At 30.3% G+C, this 27,434-nt stretch overlaps 1 protein-coding gene across 3 annotated transcripts; it reads left to right on the top strand.

Annotated features, from left to right (window-relative positions):
* The first annotated feature begins 278 nt into the window (after window positions 1-278).
* LOC140672951 (phospholipid phosphatase 1) lies at window positions 279-26,579 on the top strand. Of its 3 annotated transcripts, none has more exons than XM_072905429.1 (6): window positions 279-501; window positions 10,807-10,969; window positions 22,048-22,202; window positions 24,317-24,546; window positions 25,177-25,297; window positions 25,791-26,579. In XM_072905429.1, the coding sequence occupies exons 1-6, from the start codon at window positions 496-498 to the stop codon at window positions 26,205-26,207; spliced, it is 1,092 nt and encodes a 363-aa protein (XP_072761530.1). In that variant the 5' UTR covers window positions 279-495; the 3' UTR covers window positions 26,208-26,579. The 3 variants fall into 3 exon arrangements, with proteins under 3 accessions (XP_072761530.1, XP_072761532.1, XP_072761531.1); XM_072905431.1 differs by lacking the exon at window positions 279-501 and adding an exon at window positions 3,894-4,211; XM_072905430.1 differs by lacking the exons at window positions 279-501; window positions 10,807-10,969 and adding an exon at window positions 19,516-19,927.
* Window positions 26,580-27,434: the final 855 nt, after the last annotated feature.

Here is a 27,434-nt window from a genome sequence, read left to right as displayed (position 1 = left end):
TGTCCTTTGTATACAGAAATGTGTGGCGCACGTTTCAGTTTTGTATATATTTATATATATATATATATTTATATATAAAAAATAGAAAATATAACTGCATATAGAAAAGAAGGAAAAAAAGGAGGAAAGAAGAAAAGAGAATTGTGCAACCGAGAAAATAGGTGATGGATAAAAGAGGGAACTGCCATACCGACCGCGATGATGACGAGCTTCCGAGAGAAGATAAAGAGGGCGTGTTATTCACAAACTTATTTTCGCAAAAATATTCCTCTAAAAAAGGTTGCGTGCCGATGGTTGAATCACTGCGACGGTGACACTCCTCGACACGCTAGTGTGCGTCAGACGTCAGTTATTGTCGCGAGTGACAGATCGTGTGTCGTGTAATTTCGTATATAATTTCGGAAAAAGAAAAAGCCATCGAGGCGGATTTTCCAGAACGACCGAAACACAGCATCCGAAATGTTCATTCAGTAATCGCATCGAAAAAAAAAAAAAATGCAGGTTGGTACATTTTATTTTTCTTACGAAACATGTGCAGATTTTTTGAATGAGCACGTGCAAATAAGAGAACGAGAAAGGAAAGATCGCGCGAAAATAAATGATCCAATATCTTTCCAAGTTTTGAATATTGTCTTTTTTTAGACATGAAAAAACGCGATTGAAAAAACAGAAACTCGCACATCTAGGTTTGCATCTCATGAATATGCAAAAGATGCGCGAAGACGGTTTGGAATTTCTTGCATTCCCCATTACTTAGTGTCCCGCTTTTCAATCGTTTCACACGATTACGATTGCGCAAAGAAGAAAATATACGAATTGTAAAACACGTATCGAAGATGGAAATTGAATCCCGTAAAATTGCTTGATTAACAAAAAGTTGTGAAAGAAATCTAAAGCATGTTTAAAAAATACCTTAACTCCATTATAAGTATTTAACTTCAAATATATTTTATAAAAAAGAAAGACAATTATATTAAGAAAGATAATTATATTTAAAACTGATGCTGAATAAAAAATTGAAAGAGAGATATGTACGTTTTATAAAGATGTATCTTATATATATGATATATTTTGTGCGAGATATTGTAATATATTTTTTTTTTATTTTCGATAAAGAGAATTAAGAAAGTATATAAAGTTTGATAATCTGCATCTCTCTTTCTTTCTCAATTTCCAAGATTAGAAAATCATATTCATTTCTTTGAATAAATAAATAAATATATATATCGATTTCTCTCAATTTATTTTATTGTGGAAAGAGATGATTACTTTTCCATAATTGTTGAATTACGCAAGAAAATTCCACGAGAAAAGAAAGGAAAATTAATGTTATTTAACAAACATTTCTTTTTTGAGTAAAAAAGAACAAAAAAATTTGCTTATCACAAACTCGTCACTTGATTATAGAGATCAACTTGTTTTTATCTCTTGGTATCTTCATTCGAGATCGAACTCTGTTCCTTAAATAGATACTAATTACATAATACTAATACTCAATTAGTGCAGTGATTTAGAAAAGTAATAATTAATGACTAATATAATTAGCCATAGAGACTATAACGAGATTAGGCATTAGACTAACTAAAATGTATGACTTCTATGTATGAAAAATATATGAATTCTATTAAAATTGATTCTATCGATCTTTAGGAAAAATTGATAGTTTCCAAGTTATTGCAAATGAAAAATTTCTTGTATTAAAAATTTAATTGGAATTTTTTAAATAATATATTTGAAATATTCTCTTTTAATTTTTTTGAAATTTTTTATGTTGCGGATAAAAAAAATTATAATTGTTATTTGTTAGTGGACTTATAATTTAAATAAAATCAAATTACTGTTATTATTAAATAAATAAATTATAAAAATTATTATTATAATATAGCGAATGTTCAAATATATTGTTGATAATATATTGTTTATTATTCCTATATTAATAAATAAGACAACTCTTGTATATATTTGTTTAAAATTTAACTTGTCTTTATAACAGTTGCTTCTTATACATATTTAAGGTCGTCTTAAATGAGATGTTAAGATTTTATTCGGCCATTTCATTGGAGACGACTTAAAACCAGACTTGAAATGATTTCAAATATAAGAACAATAAATACTGACCATAATAATAATCCAGTCATAAGATATATATAGATATATCAAGCAGATGTTTACCAATAAAAGATTAGAAATTTATAGATGAAAAATGACATGCTAGATCTGTACGGCATCGTTCTGTTGATTACAGAAAACAGTAAATTAAAGGAAATTGAATTTTAATGTGAATAACGCGGATTCTCTTTTTTTATCGTATTTGATTGCATTGTTAGCTTATTCTGTAGAAAAAAAATTCCTAAAATAGATTATTTGATTCGCGAGAGAACAAATTAGATAACACAGCTTATTTTTATAGATAATAAACGGATTAAATCATTAACTATTATGTGCACAATTGTATACTTGGTATGCATATTATGATAATGATATACTTATTTCGATGTATAAGGTTTAGCATACGTATAATGCTAAAAACGTACGTGTAATACAAATTTATTAAATAATTAATTTAATTGATAAGAAAGTGACTTTCTTGAAAGAAAGTGACCTTCGAGATATTTCGAGAAATAATAATTTAATGCTTAGAATTGGCTACATTTCTCTCGAATATCTGTTCTGTTATTTATTTTATTTTTCTTATTCATTTTAAAAATACATACTTGTATATCCGTTTATATTAAAATGATTTGCATTAATAGAAGCAAGTCAAAATATTTTTTTACAAGTGAATTATCTAATATGATTTTTTTAATCTAATTATTAATTTTTTCGATTTTTCTTAATTATAATAAATATTAAATTTCTTTAAAACAAATATCTCTTAAGAAAATGAATCGGTGATTTCATCTTGATCTTATGAATTTTTTTTTTCTTATAAATTCACCGACATATTATAATTTCATCTGCAACATAAAAAAGATCTTAAAGTGCAATAAAAATCAAAAACATTCAAATAATTTTTTTTTGCAAATAGAATAAATCCAAAGTAATTACATGGTACACGGAGAAAATTTTACAGTACAAATGAGATGAAAAATACATTCATTACTCTTTTACAACATTCATTGTAAAGCTGTGGAATAATTATATTAGCATATTTATTATTATAAAAATTGTAAATTATATTATTATTTTTTTTTTGTATTGTTTCTTATCGATTATGCATTTATAGTGCATCAAAATAATTAAATAATTACAATATTCTCTTATAAAGTGTAATACATATACAACAATATTAAGTGAAAGTATTACGTAATTTCTCTTGTATGTTAGCACGTTTCATGATTACAAAAATTATATATTGTAATTTTTATTATATATTGTAATTTATATATATTTTCTCCATGTAATTATACACATCTCGATGACTTTAAATTAATAATTATTAAACCTTGTTGGCATAAATTAATAAATTAATGTTACATCGAATTTGGTGGATTCTATAAATCTCTATCGGACAAATCGGAGGGAAATTCATTTCTTTTATTCGCGACATAAAAGAAGACTCACGAAAAGGTCGAAAGGGGCAGAGAGTGCATCTGCGTGGCGTGGCACATTTTCGTAACCGACCGAATCGACCTCGTTACTCCGGGGTCCAAAGATTCGACGAGTGGGGGGTGGACTAGAGGGTGCGGAGGGCCTAATAGAGAAGATCTTATAGTACGCGATGCAACTAAACCGTGACACAGAAAGAAAGAGAAAGAGAGAGAGAGAACCACGTCGAGTTCCGCGACGACGTTGGTGGTGATGATGGTGGGGAAGCAGGGTGGGTAGAGAGAACATTTAATTTGAGCTTGCGAGGAAGTAGATGATTGGAGACGTGAGGTACTGGCTCTCGTTGGCGGGCAGTTGCAGTCCAGCCGTCAGTGTCGTTGGACCTTCCGGGAGGGAGATTTCGCCGAGAGATCCGCGACCCTACCTTATAATCCCGAGCTATCGATTCGTCACGTGTGATCGGATTTGCTTCGAGACGACAGTTACAGAGTCTTCTCGGGAATGAGTCTTATACCGATTCCGGCCGGCTCCATTGTCACGTGCGCATCACGAAAATTCCGTGTTTATCGAACAGCCACGTGAGAAGGGACGATCAAGTTTCCCGCGAGCCGTTCCATCGACGCATCGTTACTTGCGACTGCCAAACTCTGGCGTATTTACAGGTATTTCTTTATCACGAAGTGCCGACCGAGTTCTAACCTAACAAAACAATATATTTATTTAATATAAAAGTTGCAATTTATTTACATAAAATAAAATAGGTTCTCCCCTCTCAGAATTGCATGAAAGAATATTTGTCAACTTTTAGAAATGAGCTTACAAGCCTAGAAAAAAAGTATTCCTTTAAAAACAAATGTTGTGCAGTAGAACATTTGTTTTTAAAGGAATACTTTTTTTCTAGGCTTGTAAGCTCATTTCTAAAAGTTGACAAATATTCTTTCATGCAATTCTGAGAGGGGAGAACCTATTTTATTTTATGTAAATAAATTGCAACTTTTATATTAAATAAATATATTGTTTTGTTAGGTTAGAACTCGGTCGGTATCCCCTTAATGCACTTTGCGATTGTAAATATTTACTTCAAACGTGACGATGGATTCTGTAAATCTTGAAATTTTCTTTCAGTCAAAATCATATTTTCAAACATCTTTCCCGATTCACTATTATTCTTGTCGTAATCTATTTTTTAAACATTCGAGAAAAATCGGATCTGAAACATTGAGAGATATAAATTTTTGTCACGCTTATTATGATTCTCTATTAGTTTTTTATATATTTCATTTAATTCGATTTGATGGTCTCAAAAATCTAGTGTTACACATTATAAAGTTGGAAAAGAAGATCAAAGATTTTAAAAAATGAAAAAAATATAATATAAATATTATAATATACAAAATATTGCATAATGTATTTCATTATGTTATGCGTATCACTATGAATCATATATATGTATCATAATAACTTAAATAATTATATATATGATTCAATTTTATGTATAGCTAATTAACATGATACAATAAAAACATATGTAAGACTAGGTTTTTCAATGTTATCTATCAACTGTAATTAAAATCATTTCTGTCGGGCTTGATTGTCACATATCTTTCTTTCTTTCTTTCTTTTCTTTATTTTTCGTCATTGCAACATCCAATGAAACAATACTTTTGTTAGCGGTATCTTAATGAACATTTAATCATACAAGAGAATGTTTTATCTTTTAATTAATTTCAGCAGAAAAATAAAAAACGATTACATATTCTCGATAGAGTAAAAAATATATTGCATATAGTTAAAATTATAGTTTATTAAAATAGTACTAAATATTTTATTGTTATATATATATATATAATTGTATATTCTGAATTATATAATTAATGTATTATTAACATTATATTAATAATATATAATAATATATAATTAATGACTTATTCATATATTGTTAATAATATATAACTATTATAGTATATAAAATTTGTACCACGTCGAATAGTTCTGTCCAGTCTATCACATGTGGATATTATTTTTTTTATCAGCGACCACTAGAATGTGCATTATAAAAAGTATAAAAAAATGGTATCGAGAATAAACATTCACAAATTTTATATACATATATACTATAATAGTTATATATTATTAACAATATATGAATAAGTCATTAATTATATATTATTATATATTATTAATTAATTTGTTTGTAAAGTGGATAATTTTATTTGTTGACAGGTAGCAAACTCATTACCTTTCGTATCTTGGATAGCTTATAAAGACGCTTTACTTTTACATTGTTTGCGTTAACAATTGTCATTTATCGCAAAGTTTTTTTCCGAAGACATTTATAATTGATCTCAATATGCATGTGTCATTTGACGTATGAAAAAGTTGCTTAGATTGACTTTGCCAATTTATATATGTATATATTTTTAAATCAAATTGCCAGAACTGTCTTCCGCTGAGATTTGCCCGAAATTGATTGCGCTATTGTACAGTAATATCGCGTCCACGACGATTTAACGTTTGAATCTTTTGCCGCCATCTCGTTACACGAGAGGAAATACTTCTTACAACTAATTCGTTAAGTGCAGATTCATTCCAGTTCGAGTCTAAGTCGAGCTTAGACTTGAGCTTCTGTTCTTTAAATTATGCAAGTCTAGCTCTTCGTACCAAAAGATTTGCGTGTTGGCTTTATTTTGGAAAATTTAATAATCAACGAACATAATTCATGCATCATAATTTGTTTATAAATGTCTAATCATTCGTTTGCTTATCATTCTTCCAGGTGCGTATTCAATCATTTTATCGAAAGGAAAAAAATCGATTATTTATTACTTAGAAAAAATCAAGTTTAATAAAGAATCACATACATATATTTGCTATGTTGTATTTTGCAATGTATCTTTATTTTTCTTCTCTTAATTGTGCATATCATATCATATTATCTTATCATTTCAAATGCACGTATGTATATGAACGTGCGTACACGCGCGTGAATTACGCAAATGTTAATAGGATAATAAAATTTTGCGTCACGATCAACTGTGTTTATCGTGAAAAACGAGACACCTATCGTTTCTCGAATTAATATAAGTGATTTGATAAGTGAGGCGCAAAAAGTCAAAGCGAGGGAGAAGGTTTTTATACACAAGATAATTCCTCGTTCATTTTATACATAATATACGAACCCTCCCGCCCCCCGCCCCATGTTGTTCTCGACCAAGCGGCCCCCGCGGCCGCTTTTCTCCCCCTAAATTATTTCATAGTGGATGACCGAGTTGAACGTGCGTCCCCTCCGCGAAACGCGGATATATTATCGCGTTTTAGAACGCAAGTGTCGTTAATCGATCCACGGCAATCTACGACGCTGTCCGATAAATCACCGGATTTTCCGCCAGGGACGCGCTTGATTAGGTACGGACGAAAAATTAAATTCTAGATTTACGGTAAAATTTATACAATATATATATATATATATATGTATTATGGAACATAGATTTTGTTGGGTGCACGTATTGCAGAGAAGCGAGAGGATTTTTATATTAAAGTTACCGCCAGCGTATATCTCGCTTTTAATGATGACAATCTATAAGTTATGATTAAATATCATTAGTTATCATCAAGTTAGAAATGCACCCCGAAATGCAATTTTTATAGTTCTAATTAGAGTTCTAACTTCTTCTTAAACTTAATTATAATATTTTAATTATAATATTTTTACGTGTTAACTTCACACACCCAAAATTTCTTGTTCCAACCCAAATTAACACTCCATATATATTTTTTTCCGGAAGAACACATCATATCATAGATATATTACATATAGATGGAACATTATCTATTTTTCTATTAGCTACCTGTCAAAATAAATAAAAGGAACACTTTTTCTTCCTCGTGCGTGTGCATAATCGCATCATTTTTGACAGCGAGAGAATAGTTCACTTAATTTAAAAGATGAAAAAGAAAGATTTTTCAATTAAAGATGTCCAATAAGATAAAGGAAAAAACACCGAATGCGCATGTGTAATGGAAGAAAATTTACTATTTATCTTTATGTAATCCATTATTGTTTCGTTGTAAAAAAAAAAAAAAAAAAAGACTGATGATTTAGAGCTGCATCCACGTTTGGGATAGGCCGTGAAAAAAAGCCACAGATCCAACAGGTGGTCGAAATAATTTCTCACGACACACTAGTGTGGCAGAAAATTCAAAGGACAATACCTCTGTTCTCTTTGAGGACGATATAATGTACGAGCTTGTGTACCTAACAAGTGCGTTTTCGTCTCTCATTTCGTGCGTGTTCCATTAAAGAAAGTAAACCGTATTTGTTGTTTTTTCGTACGTAACTTTGCTAAATACTAGCTTCTATCGATCTTCAAACATGACTAGAAACGTGACGTTTCTATCTTTTCATATAAGCGAAATTGTTGATTGTAAAAGTTGTACAAGTCTCGCGTCTCTCTCATTTTGAGAGCCGGTATTTTTTTTTTTTTTTTTTCAAACTGCGCTCAAAAAATGATGCTGCAACTTGAACAAAAATTTTCTAGGAGTCAAAAAATTAAAACTGAAACAGATAAATTATTAACAAATACTGCGATACCACATATATTTTGCATTTAATCAATTTAAATGACAGAGACAGAATTTATATCTGTACTATTAGTGTAATTTAGACAGAAGATTTTTCAACTCTATATTTGTGATTAATATTTGGCAATGGGATCTAAATTTTCTAGACGTAATCGTGATAGAATATTGCTGCTATAAATTCTATACGTGACAAACAATATCGAGACATCTAGAAATCTATCTACATTAGCAAAATATTTTTTGTCAGTGTGTAATATATAATCTAAAAAATTATAAAAAATGCGTCTAAATTTTTTCGAGAATTCGTCATAGATAATTACGTGAAGAAAATTCGCATTTTATTTAACTGGTATTAAAACGCAGATAATACGGCATCGTTTACGGATATCATTTACGTATAACAAAGCTTAATGTTTCGAAGGGGAGGAGAGGAGACAAGTATGCCAAGGGCGGCCAGATGCCGTTAAGAGGTCGGTTCCTGTTGGAGATTCAAGCAGCATTTGAACGTATTAGCGTGATAGAAATCCCGACATCTGCAATCAACTATTAATCGCTGTTATATTAGTGACGAAAACAGCTGTCTTTGTTATAAAGATGCGTTATTCAATACGCGAATTACGATAAAAGTGTTACGCGATAACGCATTCGGCGATAACAAAACAAGCTGTCAGACATGTAAAAAAGTTTTAATCGGAATCGTCAAAGATAATCGCTCAATCACAAACTTTTTTATTATATTGTGAGAATGTTTGACTGTAATTAATAGGGAGTTTGCGGTAAAAAAAATACATTTTTTTTTATATGTGTAATTTAAATATATATTATTATAAATTTATTTATAAGAAAATTTTAAATTTTAATCAATAGAAAGGTATCAAAAAATTAAATTAAAATTTAAATTGTGAGAAAACGATTTCGATTGGTTGGAGTGCGTGACGTCATACAAGGCAATAGTTTCAAACGTTTGTTTTCTGTATTCTGTATTGCGATATTCGGTCATTCTTGATCTCGAGGTACAAAGAAAAAAACAATTTATTGGCTGTTTTAATTGTTGTACTTTTACATAGAGGTACAAAAGAGGTTTTGTACGTGTTACCTTTGCCCATTTTCACAATAACTGGATATTTTAATAAATAAAAATAGTGTGTCGTCACTGTATATATTTGTTAGGTTTGGGGAGACGTTATTTCACGCTATTTAGCGCTATTAGCGTCTCCCCGAATGCAGATATTGCACTGTGACGTCACATCACGTTCGGGAGGACTCGGTCGTTTCCGGATCGTATTGGACAATTTCAAATAATGTAATTTTCATTATTGATTTTCTCGCTTAATTTGCATTAAAAAATTACGAAAAAAATAATTACATTTAAAAGTATATATAAATTATAAAATGCAATTGTTTTTCAAAATCATGCAAACTCCCTATTGCTCGCTGTCTTTATGGTTATGATTAAAATTCTTTCACGTATTATAATCTTGATGTTTACCGAACAAAGCGTAATTTGATTAAGTCTCCGTGTTTTCGAAATGAATGATCTGCCAAGATCATTTTACAAGAAACACGCTCGAAAAACGCTTGCTTCTCTCGCGGCTTGCGGTGGAAAACCGATACCGTGATATCGCGGACAACAACGCGCGAGAAAATTCACGTATCACGTTATTTGATCCGACAGAACCGTCAATTGATGATATGTCAAAGAACTATCTCTGTTTTCTTGGACTTTGATGATGAAATTGTTAGATAAATATAACCGTCTAATATTTTATTAGCATTAAATGACGATAAATTTAATTTGATGCATACGATAGCGTATCGGATAGAAGATGTCATGCGATACAGTTTTAATACGTTGTTAATAAAACGTAATATTTCAAAAGAGTACGTATTAACAGGACTGTTAATTGTAAGGGCAAAGGTAATTTTGTTACATTTTTCGGTAACGAAATTCTATATTTACTTTGATGATTTCCACGAAGGTGTTTTTACTCCTTGGAAAAATATGGAAAATTTTTGAAATAAATTTTATAAAATGTATAATTGTGAATATTAATAAAGATATTATTAATTCACAATTATTATACACTTTATATTAATAATAATATTAATATCGAAATTATAGTAATTTGTTGTTATATTTTAATACAAACAAAATGTTTGACACACAAATATAATTTCTTATGTGTATGTATTTTACATACGCTGAAAAAAATATTTTGCTAATGTAGATAGATTTCTAGATGTCTCGATTAAAATTTATCGCTTTACTTTTTGTACCTGTTAGAATATTGTTTGTCGCGTATAGAATTTATAGCAGCAATATTCTATCAATATCTCTAGAAAATTTAGATCCTATTGCCAAATATTAATCACAAATATAGTTGAAAAGTTTTCTGTCTAAATTACACTAATAGTACGGATATAAATTCTGTCATTTAAATTGGTTGAGTGCAAAATATATGCAATATCACAGTAATAATTTATCTGTTAGAATTAATTTTTTACACCTAGAAAATTTTTGTTCAAGTTACATCATTTTTTTTTTTTTTTTTTTTTTAGTGTAATAGTGTTAAAAGTAACAGAATGTGTAACGGAGTTACCTTACCAATTACCATTACGCGCGGTCGCATTTCTATTATATAGAAATCTGATTTTTCGGCAACGCTTCCCTTTCAGAGATCCACGGAACAGCTGACGAGGTGCAGCACGATAACGTTGACAGAGGAGGTCGCAGAAAACACTGGTGGTGTAACAGCGACCCGTACCGAAAAGATCATGAGTGTCTGCAGGAAAACCTTACGCTGGATGTACATGTTGGATCTGGTCTTGGCGTTATCAGGTAAATTACACAACGTTCGCCTTTCATTAGCATAAATGAACGCGATTGCTTTTTCCATCATGTTTGCATTTTTTTTTATTTGCTCCCTCGCTTTTTCTGACACCTATTATTATTATTATTATTATCATTCAAAGGAGTGCAAAAAAGCGAAGAGGAAATTCTTGTATATTATATTTCTTCTAAATATGTGCAATTACCTCTTGATATTTTTCGTTGAACGAAAAATTTTACTTACCGATATATGCGAGTTTTATTCGAAATTCGCAAATTAAAGTTTGCGGAAGTAATCATTTCATTGCGTAATTCTGGCAAATTGAATTTTGAAGTTTCGTTTATTACATTCCCCGTCGTAAATGTAATTTCACGTTGCGGCGAAATTTCATAAAACGAGTTTGAGGATTATTCATATAACATATATATAGGATATTTGACATTTTTAGATCGTGTATTTGTATTATTTCAACTTACAATTAACAGGTTTCTTTCGGAAACACCTCTCGACACCGACTTATCTGTCATTCCTCTGTCAAATATATTTTCTCACGCGAGAGAGAAATTTCGCAGACTCCGGATTTTACGGTCACTTACGCTTTTAGTGAGCACTTCCGCGATGTAAATCATCCTGTCTATTTGAGTAACGCGTATAATAATGGTCGGACTTGTCGAATCTCGTACTTTAAAGTCTATCCCGCTAATTTGGCGCGGCGCGGGCTTTTATTAGCCAGCCCCCATAAATATTCGTGGCCGACGAATGTGCATGTCTTTACGCCAGACAGTAGGAAGTGTTAGCTTGTTAACTGACGCGACTGGCTTTATTGCATTAGCAAGCAAACCGCGAATAGTAGGAACTAACATACCGCGCATTCTTCCTAAACAGTACGTCCGTTAAAAGCCCGAAACTTCGCGGAAACTGACGCGCTATTACAGTTAATCGCACATAAATCGCAAGATAATTCCTTTCTTTTATTTAGAAAATTATGTATACTTAAGGAGAAATGAAAAATATTATAATATGATAGGTATGATATTTTTTCTCTCGAAAATTTATTTTTACTTTTAAGGGGATACTGAAGTACCGACCGAGTTCTAGCCTAACAAAAAAACAATATATTTAATTAATATAAAAGTTGCAATTTATATACATAAAATAAAATAGGTTTTCCCCTCTCAGAATTGCATGAAAGAATATTTGTGAACTTTTAGAAATGAGCTTAGAAGCCTAGAAAAAAAGTATTCCTTTAAAAACAAATGTTGTGCAGCAGAACATTTGTTTTTAAAGGAATAACTTTTTTTCTAGGCTTCTAAGCTCATTTCTAAAAGTTCACAAATATTCTTTCTTCAATTTTATATTAAGTAAATATATTGTTTTGTTAGGATAGGTTAGAACTCGGTCGGTACTTCGGTATCCCCTTAATTATATTTACATGCATCTTTATAAAAAATGTAGGATTTCAATCTACTTTTCTTAGAATATTGTTATTTTAGAGCTTGTAATTTTTTTTTTCATTAGATTTACGTTAAAAATTTAACGCAAGCTTTGTTGTATATAATTATATACATATATTATTTTTTACATTATTTTATCATCAAAAAAAAAAAAAAAAAAATAAAAATTAAAGTCTGCATTCTTTTTTTACACTTCAAATCAATTATTTCGATATTAGACCAATCGTGGAAGTAACATAAAATTGAAAAGAATTGAAATCGATCGAGGGATTTTTTTTTCCTCTCGTTATGAGCGCAGTCTTTTGCATAGAAGCGCATTCGCGTCGCGCTGATGAAACCATGCGTGTAATGAAGCCTGACAGGGAAACCGCGAACTGTGTAATGCAATATTACGAATGACTGTTTGACTAGAATTTTTACGGGCGTGTCACTCTCTTTGCGTAATGCAATATATTACGGATGGCTATTTAACTAGAATTTTTTTATACGGGCGTGTCGCTTTAAATATTTCTGTGCAATGCTCGCGTAATGTTGGCAATGAGTTGCACATACACATATATGAGACAATTATAAACGCACGAATGTTATATTTGAAAGCAAAAGATCTCTTATTGTTCGAAAGAGCGTTGGGAGAGTAGCGGATACGATAAAATTAATATATTTATACACAAATTTGTCTTATCGTTATATAAATTAAAATATATTTTCTAATAATATATATGTGTGTCATTAAAACTGGCAAAACGCGAATTATGACTGGCGAAGAATTCAAAATCAATAGAACTCGAATCAATTTTCTATTCATATAATTTGTATTTCTAATTTAATAAGAAATTTAATAAAAATTCTCTCTCTCTCTCTCTCTCTCTCTCTCTCTCTCTAATTAAATGACTGAAATTAAATAAGTTATTTTTATATTAATATTCTTTTTTTTTTTTATGTCGTCTCAACCGCTAAACACACGTGTATCTTTTAGAAAAATTCTACGTATGAGAAAAGAGGAAAAAAATGCATCTGAGGTATCCATAACGGGCTTTAACCTCTTAACTGATTATAGCGAAGCCGTCGCACTAGTATGAGTGTTGTATTCTCCCCCGCAACGTTCACAGCATTCACACATGTGTGCCACTTATTGTCCATTCGTCTCTTCGGAGCTCACATATGTAGCGAGTATGACACGCATGGTTAGTCAGTCTTGGATTAAGGAGACTCAAGGCTAATTTCAGGGATCGTCCTAGTCACATAAATGTGCACGCATACACACGTGTAGGCTGTCGGACCACGCGGAAACGTCGCCTGGTTATTCATCTTCTTAATCATAAAATTGATAGCAAATAAAACATTTTAATCTAATTTATATATTTAAGTCGCGTAATCAAGGGCGTCCACAGGATTTTTTTCAGAGAGGTGCATGACGTAAAATATTTTGATATTTACACCTTTATATCTTTTCATATTAAAGCGTTCTCATTACCACACAAGATGTAAATCATTGAAAACATGAAATAAAATATGATTATCAATTTTTTCATTTTCCAGGGGGGGCATGTCCCTTACATATATATATATATATATATATATATATATATATATATATATATATATATATATATATATATATATATATATATATATATATATATATACAGGGTGCTATATAACAGAGCACCCGTATCAGGCGTTTTCTTTTAAAACGATTCGTCATAGCAAGTTGGGGGAAAATTTTTATGATAAAAGCCCCAGTGAAAAATCGAAGGGTGACATTTGCGTTTCCCGGAAAAGTCGGGAAATCGGAAAAATGGGTATGAACTTCGTTATTATAAATTAAAAGGGGGAGGTATCATTACATAGGACCTTTAAAAAGAAACAACTTTGTAGGAAATGTCACCCTTCGATTCTTCACTGGGCCTTTTATCATAAAAACTTTTCCCCAACTTGCTACAACAAATCGTTTTGAAAAAAACGTCTGATACGGATGCTGTGTTACACCATATATATATATATATATATATATAATACAGGGTGTCCGGTAATTTGTAAAAAATCTCTTGTGTACAAATAGAGCGGATCAAGCTGAGCACAAAAAGTTCTTTACTATTTTGCGATTTTCTTTTAATTAATTTCTTAATAATTATTGCGAAAATCGCAAAATGTAGAACTTTTTTGCTCAGTTTGATCCGCTCTACTTGTACAAGAGACATTTTTTACGAATTATCAGACACCCTGTATATAATAAGAGTGAGGGAGGTCACATGCCCCATCCCCGCTTGGAAAATGAAAAAATTCATAATCATAATTTATTTCATATTTTCAGTGCCTACGTTCCTCATTTAAAAAAAAAACATAGAAAAAAATATTTAAAAATTAAAATAAAAATGAAAAAAAATAAAAAATCTTTAAAAAATAACAAAGTACAAAAAAACAAACAAATTAACGTTTCTCGATTTACTTTGTCGTACATCTAAAATTAGAAATATAAAATGTATCTATATACAATTATTAATAATCAAGGCTTGTGAAATAGAAAAAAATAGAACTTTATTTCATACATCTCCGTTATTAATTAATTATAAATTTATTTACTTTATAGTTATATTGTTTTTACGAGATATATTTATTTTTCAAAGCTATATTACCGTATTTCTTATTTTAATTTTATATATTTATATATAAAATTAAAATATATAAATTAATATATATATATATGCGTACGTGTGCGTATTAAATTTTAAAATCCGTCACTGATTTCTTGTAGAAAGTTTCGGCGGCGTCGAGTTAATATGACATATTTTTCAATTTAACACAGTGACTTCAAGATGCAAAGAATATGAATCACGATGCAATTTTAGTCTATTCGTTTTTCTCTATGACGAGACGTTTTTCGCTACGAAAGTGTGACAAAGAATATCTTAAGCTCCTTAATTTGTCTTCGTTATGTATGATAAAATAGTTGCTTGAGCTTCCACGAACGCGGAAGATCAAGGCTATCGCAAATCCGGGAGATGCAACGTTTTGGAAAAAGTACAATCACGTATGCAATCACGTATTGTATTAATTTTCCGTAGATTGTGTTTATTTGCTTCTGATTAATGATATCTCGTATATTTAGTGCGCGCATTTTGATAATTGACATCTCCATATACATACGTTAAAAATGCATGATAACATTATATGACATTCGGAGATTTATGCTTATTTTCACGATAGATGATTTCACGTCTATAAGTTAGCGGAACAAAATGAGCGGAACAAATTTTAATTAATATTTTTATTTGTTGCTAAAAACTTGATTGATAATCTTTACTTTTAATAAAAATGTTAAGAGAAACATTCGCGTGTGTAACATTATATAATTTATTCGATTTATTTCATGGCTTATTCGAATTTCATGGAATTGCTTTTGGACGTCTCACGATGATGTTGAATATTTGTCGTGAATTGATAAGATAGTCGGCCTAAATTCACACTTGTATAAACAATAAGGAAATTATAAACTTTAAATAGTAGATATAAATATTTTATAGTCCCGTACAAGCGATTTATAAATCGTGATAAAGTCCAAGGCAAAATTTTATTAATAATTTTATCTACCGCATACATAAAGATATTTTATTTATATATTTTATATATGTGTATTTATTTTATTACAAAAATGTTTTCGTATTACATATACAACATTTTTCGCATACAATTATGAATATATATTTATATATATATATATATATATATATATATATATATATTATAATTCATATATTTATTTCAATAACGCGAGAGAAAATTTAATAATTAATAATCGGTTACATGAATAAGTTTGATTACTTTCACATATAAATGATGTAACAATATTGCGCTTTGATATTATACCACGTTTATGTGTATGTATACGTATAAAGGTTACATATTTTATTTGAAATTTATTCGCGAAAATCATAATTACTGCGTGAAATATTTGACGCGAGTTAAGATTATTTCTTGCGCAACTAATTGAATTATGTGCGAAACGTGTGTACCTTAAGACAAGAAAACTATATACTTGCCTTTTTTTGCGCGTGCACGCCACGTGGCAAGTGCATTTGCACTTGGCAGAGCTGAAATCTATTTAGATTTTCCCCATGAAAGAATACCAAGTTAATGGTAGAAAAAAAACTACCACTCCTCGTCGCGAAGATTTCTTACGAACTAAATTAGATAATCTTTGTAATTTGTCAAAAAAGGATAATATGTTATGTCAATTTCCTCTTTTTTATGTTACGAATATGTATACATATTGCATATATATGTAGCGGTAAAAAATCCAAGTCAAAATATAAATTAAGCGAGTGTGTTTTATATATAATTATATAATAATTTAAAATTAATTTGGATATTAATATATTAAAATTTCATATTTTTATATAATGTCTCTCTCTCTCTCTCTCTCTCTCTCTATTTTCTTCAATACTACACACTATGCTATCGTAATTTCTTATCAACAGAATTTAGCTTTAATTTTAATAATAGATGGCATTACATATCTATAAATGCTGCATGTGTATACATCTATATATATATATATATATATATATATATATATATATATACAAAATATGTATGTATATGGATATGTATGAATACATATAAATACAGTTTGCGAAATGTCTCGCGCATATGCATATACATATGTATTGCATCTGATAAATCCAACTAACTTGATTATTAAACTCTCGAGGCTCAAAAGATCCAAAAGCTGTTCTATATTACCGATCAAAATTTAACCCAACATGACAATATATCAATTTATACACATAAAATAAAATAGGTTCCCCCTGTAAGAATAGGGAATTTGCATTAAAAAAAAATACATTTTTTTATATATGTAATTTAAATATTTATTACTATAAATTTATTTATAAGAAAATTTTAAAATTTAATCAATAGGAAGGTATTAAAAAATTAAATTAAAATTTAATAAAATTTTAATTGTGAGAAAACGATTTTTTACGGATTTTAAAAATCTTTTTTACTAGCCTTCTAAAATCATTTCTTAAAAAGTTTATTAATATTCTGTTACGTTATTCCAAACGCGAGCGCTATATCTCTTGCACGGACATACCGTAGAACCTTTTATATTAAATAAAATATTGTTATGACCTAACTGTCATTTTTTTAATTTTTTATCATTTTTATAAAAAAAAATTAACTAAAAAAAAAAAGATTTTTCAAAATCTGTAATCCATGTTTTGTCGGTAATTTTGATCTCCTTAAGAATTTTAGTGATAAATTATCTTATGATAAATGTATAATCAATATTTTTAAACGAAACCCCTTTTTATATCCTAACATCAACTTATAATATTCTCGTTTGTTTTATACTCTTTTCTTCTAAATACTTCTGCACTCCCCTGCATGTGTGCAAATCCTTTCTGCTATGTAACTTTTATCTGATATAATTATCTATTGCTATCAGAAAGAATATATTATTGAGTTGTCATTTTGCCAATTATCGTATATAGGATAGTTTTTCGTAATTCGAGGTGACTATAATGGGAATCTCTTTGCGAAATATCAGGAAGCTGAGTAATTTGATATTATTTCCTTAGTTTTTCTATTCAAAATATATAATTATTCTTATATGAAGCGTGATTGGGATACGATACGTCATTCGACTAATTTTAATGTATTGATAAAATCATCCATTTGCGTACAATATCTATTTAGACCGCCTTTTTTTAAATAAAAACTTTGTTTCGGTGGAATTTCGACTAATTTGAATATAAAATCGCCTCTTTGAATTTTTATATCAATTTGAGATGTTTTTTTTTTTTAACAGACTATATTTCATCAAATAAAATGATATATCAAGATATTTCCTATTTATATATTATATTTATAATATCATGATAAAAATGCGAGCAACAAATCGAAATATAAATAATAAATTAATAAGCATAATAAATGTATAATTTACCTATAAAATTATCATTTAAATAATTAACTAAAACATTGTAAAAATATCAGGAAACTGAGTAATCTAACATTATTTCCTTATATCTTTTCATTCAAAATACACAATAGTTTCGATATAAAAGCATAATTTGGATACATCATTGGACTAATTTTAATGTGAAATCAGCCATTTGCATTTTTTTACAATATCTATCAGAGTATCTTGTTTTAAATAAAAACTTTGTATTCAGCGGAATTTCAACTAACTTGAATTTAAAAATCGCCTTTTTGAATTTTTATACAGTATTTATTTGGGATATCTTTTTCTTTTTAAGATTTTATTTCATCAAATAGAATGATATATCGAAATATTTTATATTTATATATTTTATAACGTTCTGATAAAAATGTGAGCAACAAATCGAAATATTGATTCAGCATCAATGAACTTAATAAAATTACAGATGCATGTGCTGGGACGTAATAATAATCATAATTTATCTATAGAATTATCATATAGGTAATTAACTAAAACATTGTTTGTTTCATTGACTCTCCCCCCCCCCTTTCTCTCTTTGACACTAAATTTATTAATATCATTACAACAAATTGAATATTCGCAAATATAACACAATATTTATGATCAGTTGCATTAAAATTTGACTAAATCCGATTTTAGCGTCTGTTAATACAAAAAAAAAAATATATATATATATACTTTACTAATATAAGAAGAAACTTCTGAGAAGATTCGTAGAGTCGAAAAAAATTTCGAACATTGCTTCACGATAAAAAGTGAAGGTAATCTGCGTAAAAAATCGCGCTTCTTTTTCATTATTTTAGACAAAATTCAAGATAAAAGGAGAAAAAGATTTATTTATTTAAATATGTACGTAATATATGTATAAAATATGAGCGATGTAAATTTTGTATATGATTATTCTTTTTAAGAGAATATTTTCTTTCTAGTAAAATTAATAGAATTCTATTTTTAATTCTGTAAAAATTATAATCTAAACAAGATCATCTAAAGCGGCTTTTAATTTGCAAAACTATTGGATATAATTAATTAATTGTAATTACATATTATTGGTTGATTGAAATGATAGTTGAAGGGACGTTAACAATTTCTACGATTTATTCAATCAGAATTTCAATTTTATCTCAACATTAGTTAGTGGATATATCAACTGTTTATATTTCTGATTGATCAGAAAATCAGGAATAATTTGATCGTGATCAATGGAGCAGCTTTGCTTGTGTCATTTAAAACACACGTATCATCATGAGTGTGATAGCGAACGTCACGCTTGCACATGCGCGCTAAATCCTCGCTGATGATAACGTATAGACGTACGTAACGCATCAACTAGCGTTCAGAGTGCTCGTGTTAATCAGCGAGCGACGACATCGCACGCCGAAGACGTCCAACATTTTTCCCTTTCGCGAAACGTGCAGTCCACTTCGGTTTGCGAAGAAACTTTTCCGATATGAATGAGCGGCAGGAGAGGAAAGTCGATGAGAGCCGGAAGCTGACGTCACGTTTGTGTACAAAGTGGCCTCGTCGTAATCAGTATGCTGTCAGTACGTACGAGAGAAAAAAAAAAATATATATATATATATACAGTCGGATGACATTTTCGGTCCGGAATGTTCCCCAAACCTCTGGTCCTACGACAAAAATTTGAGAGTGAGGATATAATTCCCCTTTTGTGTAGCATAAGAGGTCCGACTGTATATATATATATATATATATGACTTAGCAAGAGAGATTGATGTTTTACCGGAAGTAATGCTGGTCATTGTAATTAACAAAGTTCATGCAAACATGAAGGTTTAATTCTGAATAATCATTGAGATAGTTTAACAGCGGAAATACAAGTTACTTGCTACTTCTGATTCTACAATGAAATATAATTCTAATACTATAATGCTTAATAATCGATTAAGAGAATAATTAATTATTATTAAAATCCTATGAGATTGACCTAGACATTTAACTGGAATTCTTCAGATAACATCACTTACACAAGCCACAACAATCAAATAATTATGGTCTAAATTGCACCACACTCTACTAGGCAAGGTAAAGAAAGAAGACGACAAAGTACAAAAATACATTTGCATACGCGTCACATCACAGTAACTTTTTCTCATAAATTATTTAAATTAATATATACTTAATATTTAATTGTTATTCTTAATACAGCATGACCAACACTATTATCTCCCTGAAAATATTGATCTCTTCTCTTTGTTTCCTTCCTTGACACAACGTATCAATTAATTTCCACGAATTACATAACACTATTCATAATTGCTTTTTTATTGTTGAAAAGAATGAAACGATTTAATACGCGAAATAAAATTGACTTTAATCTCCACGCGATTGCTTAGCAGTTGCAATTTTTGTCGAACTTGCGTTTAAATCGACTATATTTTGAATCTTTTCATTACGAAACATAATTTTCATTGTACTTTAGATTGATTGCTCATCTCTAACAAAAGGATAATTCATTTGATCGATTGTATCAGTAATTATTAATATAACACAGTTTAATAAAAAAACACACACACACACACATACACACACAAGAACATGTCTAGCTTTTATATTCACTCATAATTTTATTAACATATTTTTTAATAAAATGTTTTTCATAATTGTTTTTATGTTGAGTATGATTTTCAGTATCTAAACTGCTTCATCATGTCAGAATTTTAGAAAATGTGTAGTTAAAATATATTTTAATATATATATATAAATATTTAAATGAAAAATATTTTTAATCGACACAATAAATTCCTTTTGAGAGCTAAAAAACAATATATTTAATTTTGATTGCATTAAGTTTCTCCAACATGTACCGTAGCTATATAATAAAATAGATTAAAACAATCCTTTTTGCAACTTTAATTGCAAATTTTTCAAACTGTGATGTGATGAAACAATTTAGAAACCAGAATTATATTTATCATGAAAAAAAGTTAGGTACTGCAAGTCTTGTATGTCGTGTTTGAAAAAAAACAATTTTTTTTTCATAATATTATGTAATATATTGTGTAATAAATGCATTTCTGCGAGAATATATATATCTAAAGTGCCGAAATTTTGCAAAGAAAAAATATAATAGATGATCTTTTTTTGAATCATTCTTTTTAAAAAGCTAATTTATTCTCTGTGCGAAAAAATATTATTTACATAATGTTTTTCCTGTCTATAATACGATTTTAAATATTTAGACGTGTTTGAATAATTATAAAATAGATAAAAATGTATTTAATTTAGCGTTATATGTATAATACATTAATATAAGCTAGGAAAAAAAAAGAATTTATATTCACATTGTAGATTATATATCTGAAGGCACGCGATTTCTGCAAAAAGTCGATTCGTGCATACATTAAAGCGGAATAAAAATTGCGTTAACATTAGAAGTACCGAGCCGTTGTTCCGACTATTTCTGTTTTTTAAATTAGTAATCTATTTCTTATATAAAAGATAAGATTCTAATCTTAATTATTTCCTTTATGAAATAATTGATAAAAAGTGATAAAACTTGAGAGTTTTATCTTTTACACTAAAAATAGGGTATCAATTTAAAAAATAAAAATAGAATAGCGATCAGAAATGACCGCTCGGTACTCGTAGGGTTAATTAAAATGCGATAGTGCGGTAGTGAAATTGAATTTTGTTGTTTCAGTAACTGTACTTTTGGGGATTCTGGAGTTTAACGTGATACCGCATCAGCGGATTGGCTTCTTTTGCAATGACCCAAAGATCTCGTTCAAGTTCACGGGCGACACAATCTCCATGAGTTTATTGATAGTCTTCAGCATCACTCTACCGATAATAGTTGTAAGTACCGCGCTCTCGTTTCTATTTCCTCTTAGTCGTATGACGTAAATCCATACAAGTCAAGGGTTAAATTTATGATTTTTACATTTCTATTATTATGAAGATCGCGTTGAAAATGCATCACGTTAAGATCAATGATTGCGAATAATTTGTTTAATCTCTTTTTAAGACGTCATTCAAGACTCGGTGAGTAACATTTACTTGTTGAATTTATTCTTCTTCCATTTTTTTCAATCTATTTAATCAATTTAAGAATCGTCGCCAAAGCTATAAATTGCAATATTTTGAGTAAAAAAACTCGTATCTAAAATAAGCTTCATAAAATACGATATTCTACCTTACGTTCAAAGAAACATTTCATTGTAAGACATAAAATATTTTCGCTGGAAATATATGTACATATATAATCATATGGACTGTGGACACGCATAAGAGGAGAAACAACTAAAAAAAGCAGCATTGATTAAATTAATAATCTGCATTATCGAAAATATACGAAAAAAAATAATTCTCTATTTCTCGACGTCTAATGCGAAAAAAATAACTCATAATTTTTCCCTCCCGACAAATGTAATCTAACATGATTGAATTACCAAGAGCTTTAATGTTATATTGGCTATACATTTTCTGCAAAAAGAGAATGATTGAATTGAAAATATTAATATTTATACTTTTCAGATAAAAATAAATGATATACAGGGTGTCCCATTTTAATTCCTCCAGTCGAGTATCTCGAAAACCAAGCCTGGGAGAGAAAAATGTTTCAGGCAAAAGTTGTATGGTTTCGAGAGGGCCATAAGGTGGTACCATTGGTCTGACCTTGAAGAGTCATTTGACGGTCACGTGAAGGTCACCTCAATTTTTTTAAACGGCACCCCCTATTTTTTGTTACATATTCTTGTAGCTGACTTTGAGAGCTTTCCAAAACGCTATGATAAAATGTTTTTTCATTAAACACTTTTCGAGTTATAAGGCTTCAAAATTGCAATATTTTGACATAAAATATACAAGATATGTCGTAAAAAAATTCATTTCTCGATTATCTTACCCCAATACTTTTATGCACAGAATAATCAGACGAATCAATTGGCGTAAAGAAAACACATAGTTATCTTTAAGAAAAAATCGGAATTCGCAATTAGCAGTTACACATTTTTACTTTAACGTAATTATGTGTTTTAATTACGCCAATTGATTTGTCTCGTTATTCTGTGCATAAAAGTATTAGGCTAAGATAATCGAAAAATGAATATTTTACGAGATATCTTGTATTTTATGTCAAAATATTGCAACTTTGAAGCCTTATAACTCGAAAAGTGTTTAATGAAAAAACATTTCATCATAGCGTTTTGGAAAGCTCTCGAGATAAGCTACAAGAATATGCAAAAATATATAGGGTGTTCCATTTAAAAAATTCAAAATAACCTTCATGTGACTCTTCAAGGTCAAACTAATGGCACCATCTTATGTCCCCCTAGAAACCATACAACTTTTGTCTGAAACATTTTTTCGAATTTTCCATATTTTTCGAGATATTTCCCTGGAGGAATTAGAATGGGACACCCTGTATACACGAAGTTGAATAAAAATATATATTTTTTAAATTTAATAATTAATTAAGTTTGTAATTTGTATATTATTAGAATACCATCTCAAGATAAAATTTTGAAAATTTTTGACATAAATACTTAACAATTTAAGAAAAAGAAACGAATAAAATTCAATAACAAAGATAGACACAGCTCCAAAATAAAATTTTCTAATAAATTTTAATAATTTATAGAAAAATTAATCTATGAATCAAAATAGCCTTATATAACTCATATTGAATATTTAAAGAACTTTTACACAAAAATTGAAATTTTTGTTACGTATAAATACTGTTATGTGCCGAATGCGTACAACTTGCACTTTTTATTGCAACAACTTTTAATCCACGTTGCTTTTGAATCACGACAAATGTTTTATGTTACTTTTAAGTGCAATGTAAAACAATCTATAATTTTTTAATTATCTTATTGCTAGATATGGCACATATATAGTCTTAAAAAGTTATGACGATTACATATACGTTTATATATTATAATTTAATAAATCCATATGATCGATTGTAGATGTGGGTCGCGGAATTTGCCTGCCATGCCGCCGACAGTTACAAGAACGTGTCGAATCGTAACGTCGAGTTGACCCGAAGCAAGCAGATCTGGAGTTGGTACAGTCATTATTCCATAGGACTCGTTACACTCACGCTCGTCTGCGAGGTCATGAAAAATCTAATCGGCGAGCCGCGGCCGCACTTTCTCGACACGTGCAAACCACGTGAGGCAGCCAACTGCACCGATGAGTAAGCACGAATCTTTTCCTTTTGTCCCGAACTATTCTCTAAATGCAATTGGGTCGACTTTTTTTTTTTTCACGCTATTGACGTGGGCGGCGAGACTCTGTGAACAGAGTGTTGGTGGACTAATGGGTTGTAATAAAGAAACCGGAAGTTATGCATCCTATAGGTATTTCTCTATGAAGTGCGATAATTGTCAAACAAGAATCATCGGCAAGACACGAGAAGATGGGTGTAGAGGAAGAGCTTGTTGATTGAGTTGCATTGCAGATAGAAAAAAAATATAATAAAATCTTTTATATAAGCGTATATAATTAATCATATTTATCGATTGCGAGCAAAGTTTCGTTACGTACAGTCGGTTATGTGGTGTTCTTTAACGCTTTTGTAATAGATTTCATATCGGGTTACCTAGCTTTTTATTTTGATATAATTATAAATAATCTAATAATATAAATATAAAATATAAAAATATTACATTACTATTTATGAGATGACGATAAAAAAAATCTATAGTGGGCTCCCCCTTTTCCCTAGATATAACCAAAAGCTTTCTATTTATATTTATATTTAAATTTTATTTTATATGTTTATATACATGCTAATTTAGTATGCATTTCTCCATTTTTTTTACAGATACGTCAATTCTTACACGTGCACAAATACCGAGTTTTCCGATTGGTTCGTCAAGGATTCTAGCAAGTCTTTCCCTTCCGGTCATGCGGCCATCTCCCTTTTCACAAGCATCTTCTTAGTGGTAAGAAATTATTATTACTATTATTACTTGAGAAATATATATATTTCTTTCGTGTATACGCGTTGACTTATCCGTAAAGTTCGACAACCTGTTGGCAATACAGAAAGCTGAGATGCCAGCATCGAGTACCTCTCTTCGGTATCGATAGTCAGTATTTAAGAGCGCGCGGCGAGAATTAAAGAATTTGCAAAAAAATCCATTAACGGAATATCGATTTTCGCGGGGCGTACGATAGGTAGAGGATAAACGCGACTCTCGCGTAAAGTAAATTTCCGAGGAAATAAACAGAGCGGGTCTCTAAAGTGGGGGCAAAAAAGAAATCGCGAATACTTCGGCCGAGGCAATTTTTTTCCCGCCAATTTTATATCGAATAGATATCGCGGAAAAAACAGGAAAAAAAAAAAAAAAAAAAAACATTCCCCGAATACCGATATTTTTCCTTTCCTTTTTTTTTTCGCTTTTTTAAAAACGCGGTTTTCCACGCATCACACAGTGGTACCTACAAAACCGTCTGTCAAATCGGACGCTGTTGCTGAAACCGTGGCTGCAGTGCCTAATGCTCATGTGGGCCGTGACGTGTTCGATGACCAGAGTGGGCGACAACCGGCACCACTGGTGGGACGTCCTCGCCGGCAACGCTCTCGGATTTCTGTTCGGTCTCTTCACCGTGCTAGTCCCCTGCCGTCACTTCTGTCTCGGGCGTATCGGCGCCGATGTCGTCGTCGTCGCCGCCGCCGCCGTCGCGGAAACGGCGCACGCTCTTAACGAGCCCCTGGAGAACGGCCAGATCGGCGGCTTCGAGAAAGCAGAGCGCAAGCACAGCGTGAAAAAGCTCCTCGATCCCGCCGTCGTCGATATTTCCGAGAGCCGTGAGATGAAGAGCATCGCGACCAGCAATTGGAAGGAATAAATAATTAAAAAATGCAAGAAACATTTTGTATAATAAGCCATTCGGGGAAACCGGAGTGAGGGGGAGGGAGATGGTTATAAAAACTTTTGGAGCATCTCGATCGCCTCTCATTTTTTTTCGAGAGACGGGATTCTGTTCCAAAAAAAAAAAAAAAAAAAAAAATATCAGAAATCAGTTTTTGTTTACAGCTGTACCTGGTTCTTTTTTTAAGAAGACACGATACTTGTGCGATAAATAGTATCAGAAACGACGATATGGAAAAAGAATAAAACGAAATAGAAAGACTAAAAATACATATCTTTTTGCATTTCCTAAGAAATGGGAATTTGGAGTAAGGAAACAATTATAAGGGACGGTTGTTTTTTTTTTTTTTTTAAAAAAAAAAAAAGAACAGAAACATCGCAAGCGAGATTAATTTTTCTATCCTTACGGTTCCATTCGATGAAATGGTCGAACATTTTTTTGCATTTTACCCAAGAAATATACATATCAGAGTTCGAAGGCAGATCGCGGGGTGACATTAAAATCCAAAAGGAGGCTTTGTGACTTTGTGACATAATTGTTGACCAATCTTGCTCAGTTCTAATTTATAACTCGCGCAAACAGAATCGATTTATCACACGAAATAATCCTGACGAGAAGAGATAAATTAATAACAGTGCATATCTGAGATATTTCGTCTCGTCAAACGCTCGTTCTTATCAGTAATTTACACTTACGTTCCCACAGCGATTATATCATTTAAGTATTCCCTCGTTTTAATCTTCTGATGCACCTTGAATGTCAAAATAGAGGTGAACCGCGTAGAAATTTCAATCTCCTTTTAATTTATATTACACTAGGCGCAATTTTTAGAAATTTTAAGACATTAAAATAGCATCAGGAGATTAAGTTAGCAGGATAGTGAATTTTGTCCGAAATTAATTTATTCATTTAATAATTTAGGATACTTTTATAAGTATGTGTTAACAATCTTTCATTCACATTCCAAAATGTAACAATATTTTTACTTTGATTTTATGTATATTGCAGTGCGAAATAGTTCTTAATTTTTGTTTACAAGCGAAATTTGATTGTTATAACAATGAGATTTATACATTATTGCAAAAGAAGTTTTACGAATGCTAAGAGAAAGAGTGTGTGTGTGTGAGAGAAAGAGAGAGAGAGAGAGAGAGAGAGAGAGAGAGCAATATTATAAATATGAGCGCGTATTTAAACGAGTGAAGA

Source organism: Anoplolepis gracilipes, chromosome 14 (assembly GCF_047496725.1).
Source record: "Anoplolepis gracilipes chromosome 14, ASM4749672v1, whole genome shotgun sequence".
Lineage (NCBI taxonomy): Eukaryota > Metazoa > Arthropoda > Insecta > Hymenoptera > Formicidae > Anoplolepis > Anoplolepis gracilipes.
The sequence above is the reverse complement of the archived record's forward strand: the minus strand, read 5'-3'. Positions and strand labels throughout refer to the sequence as shown.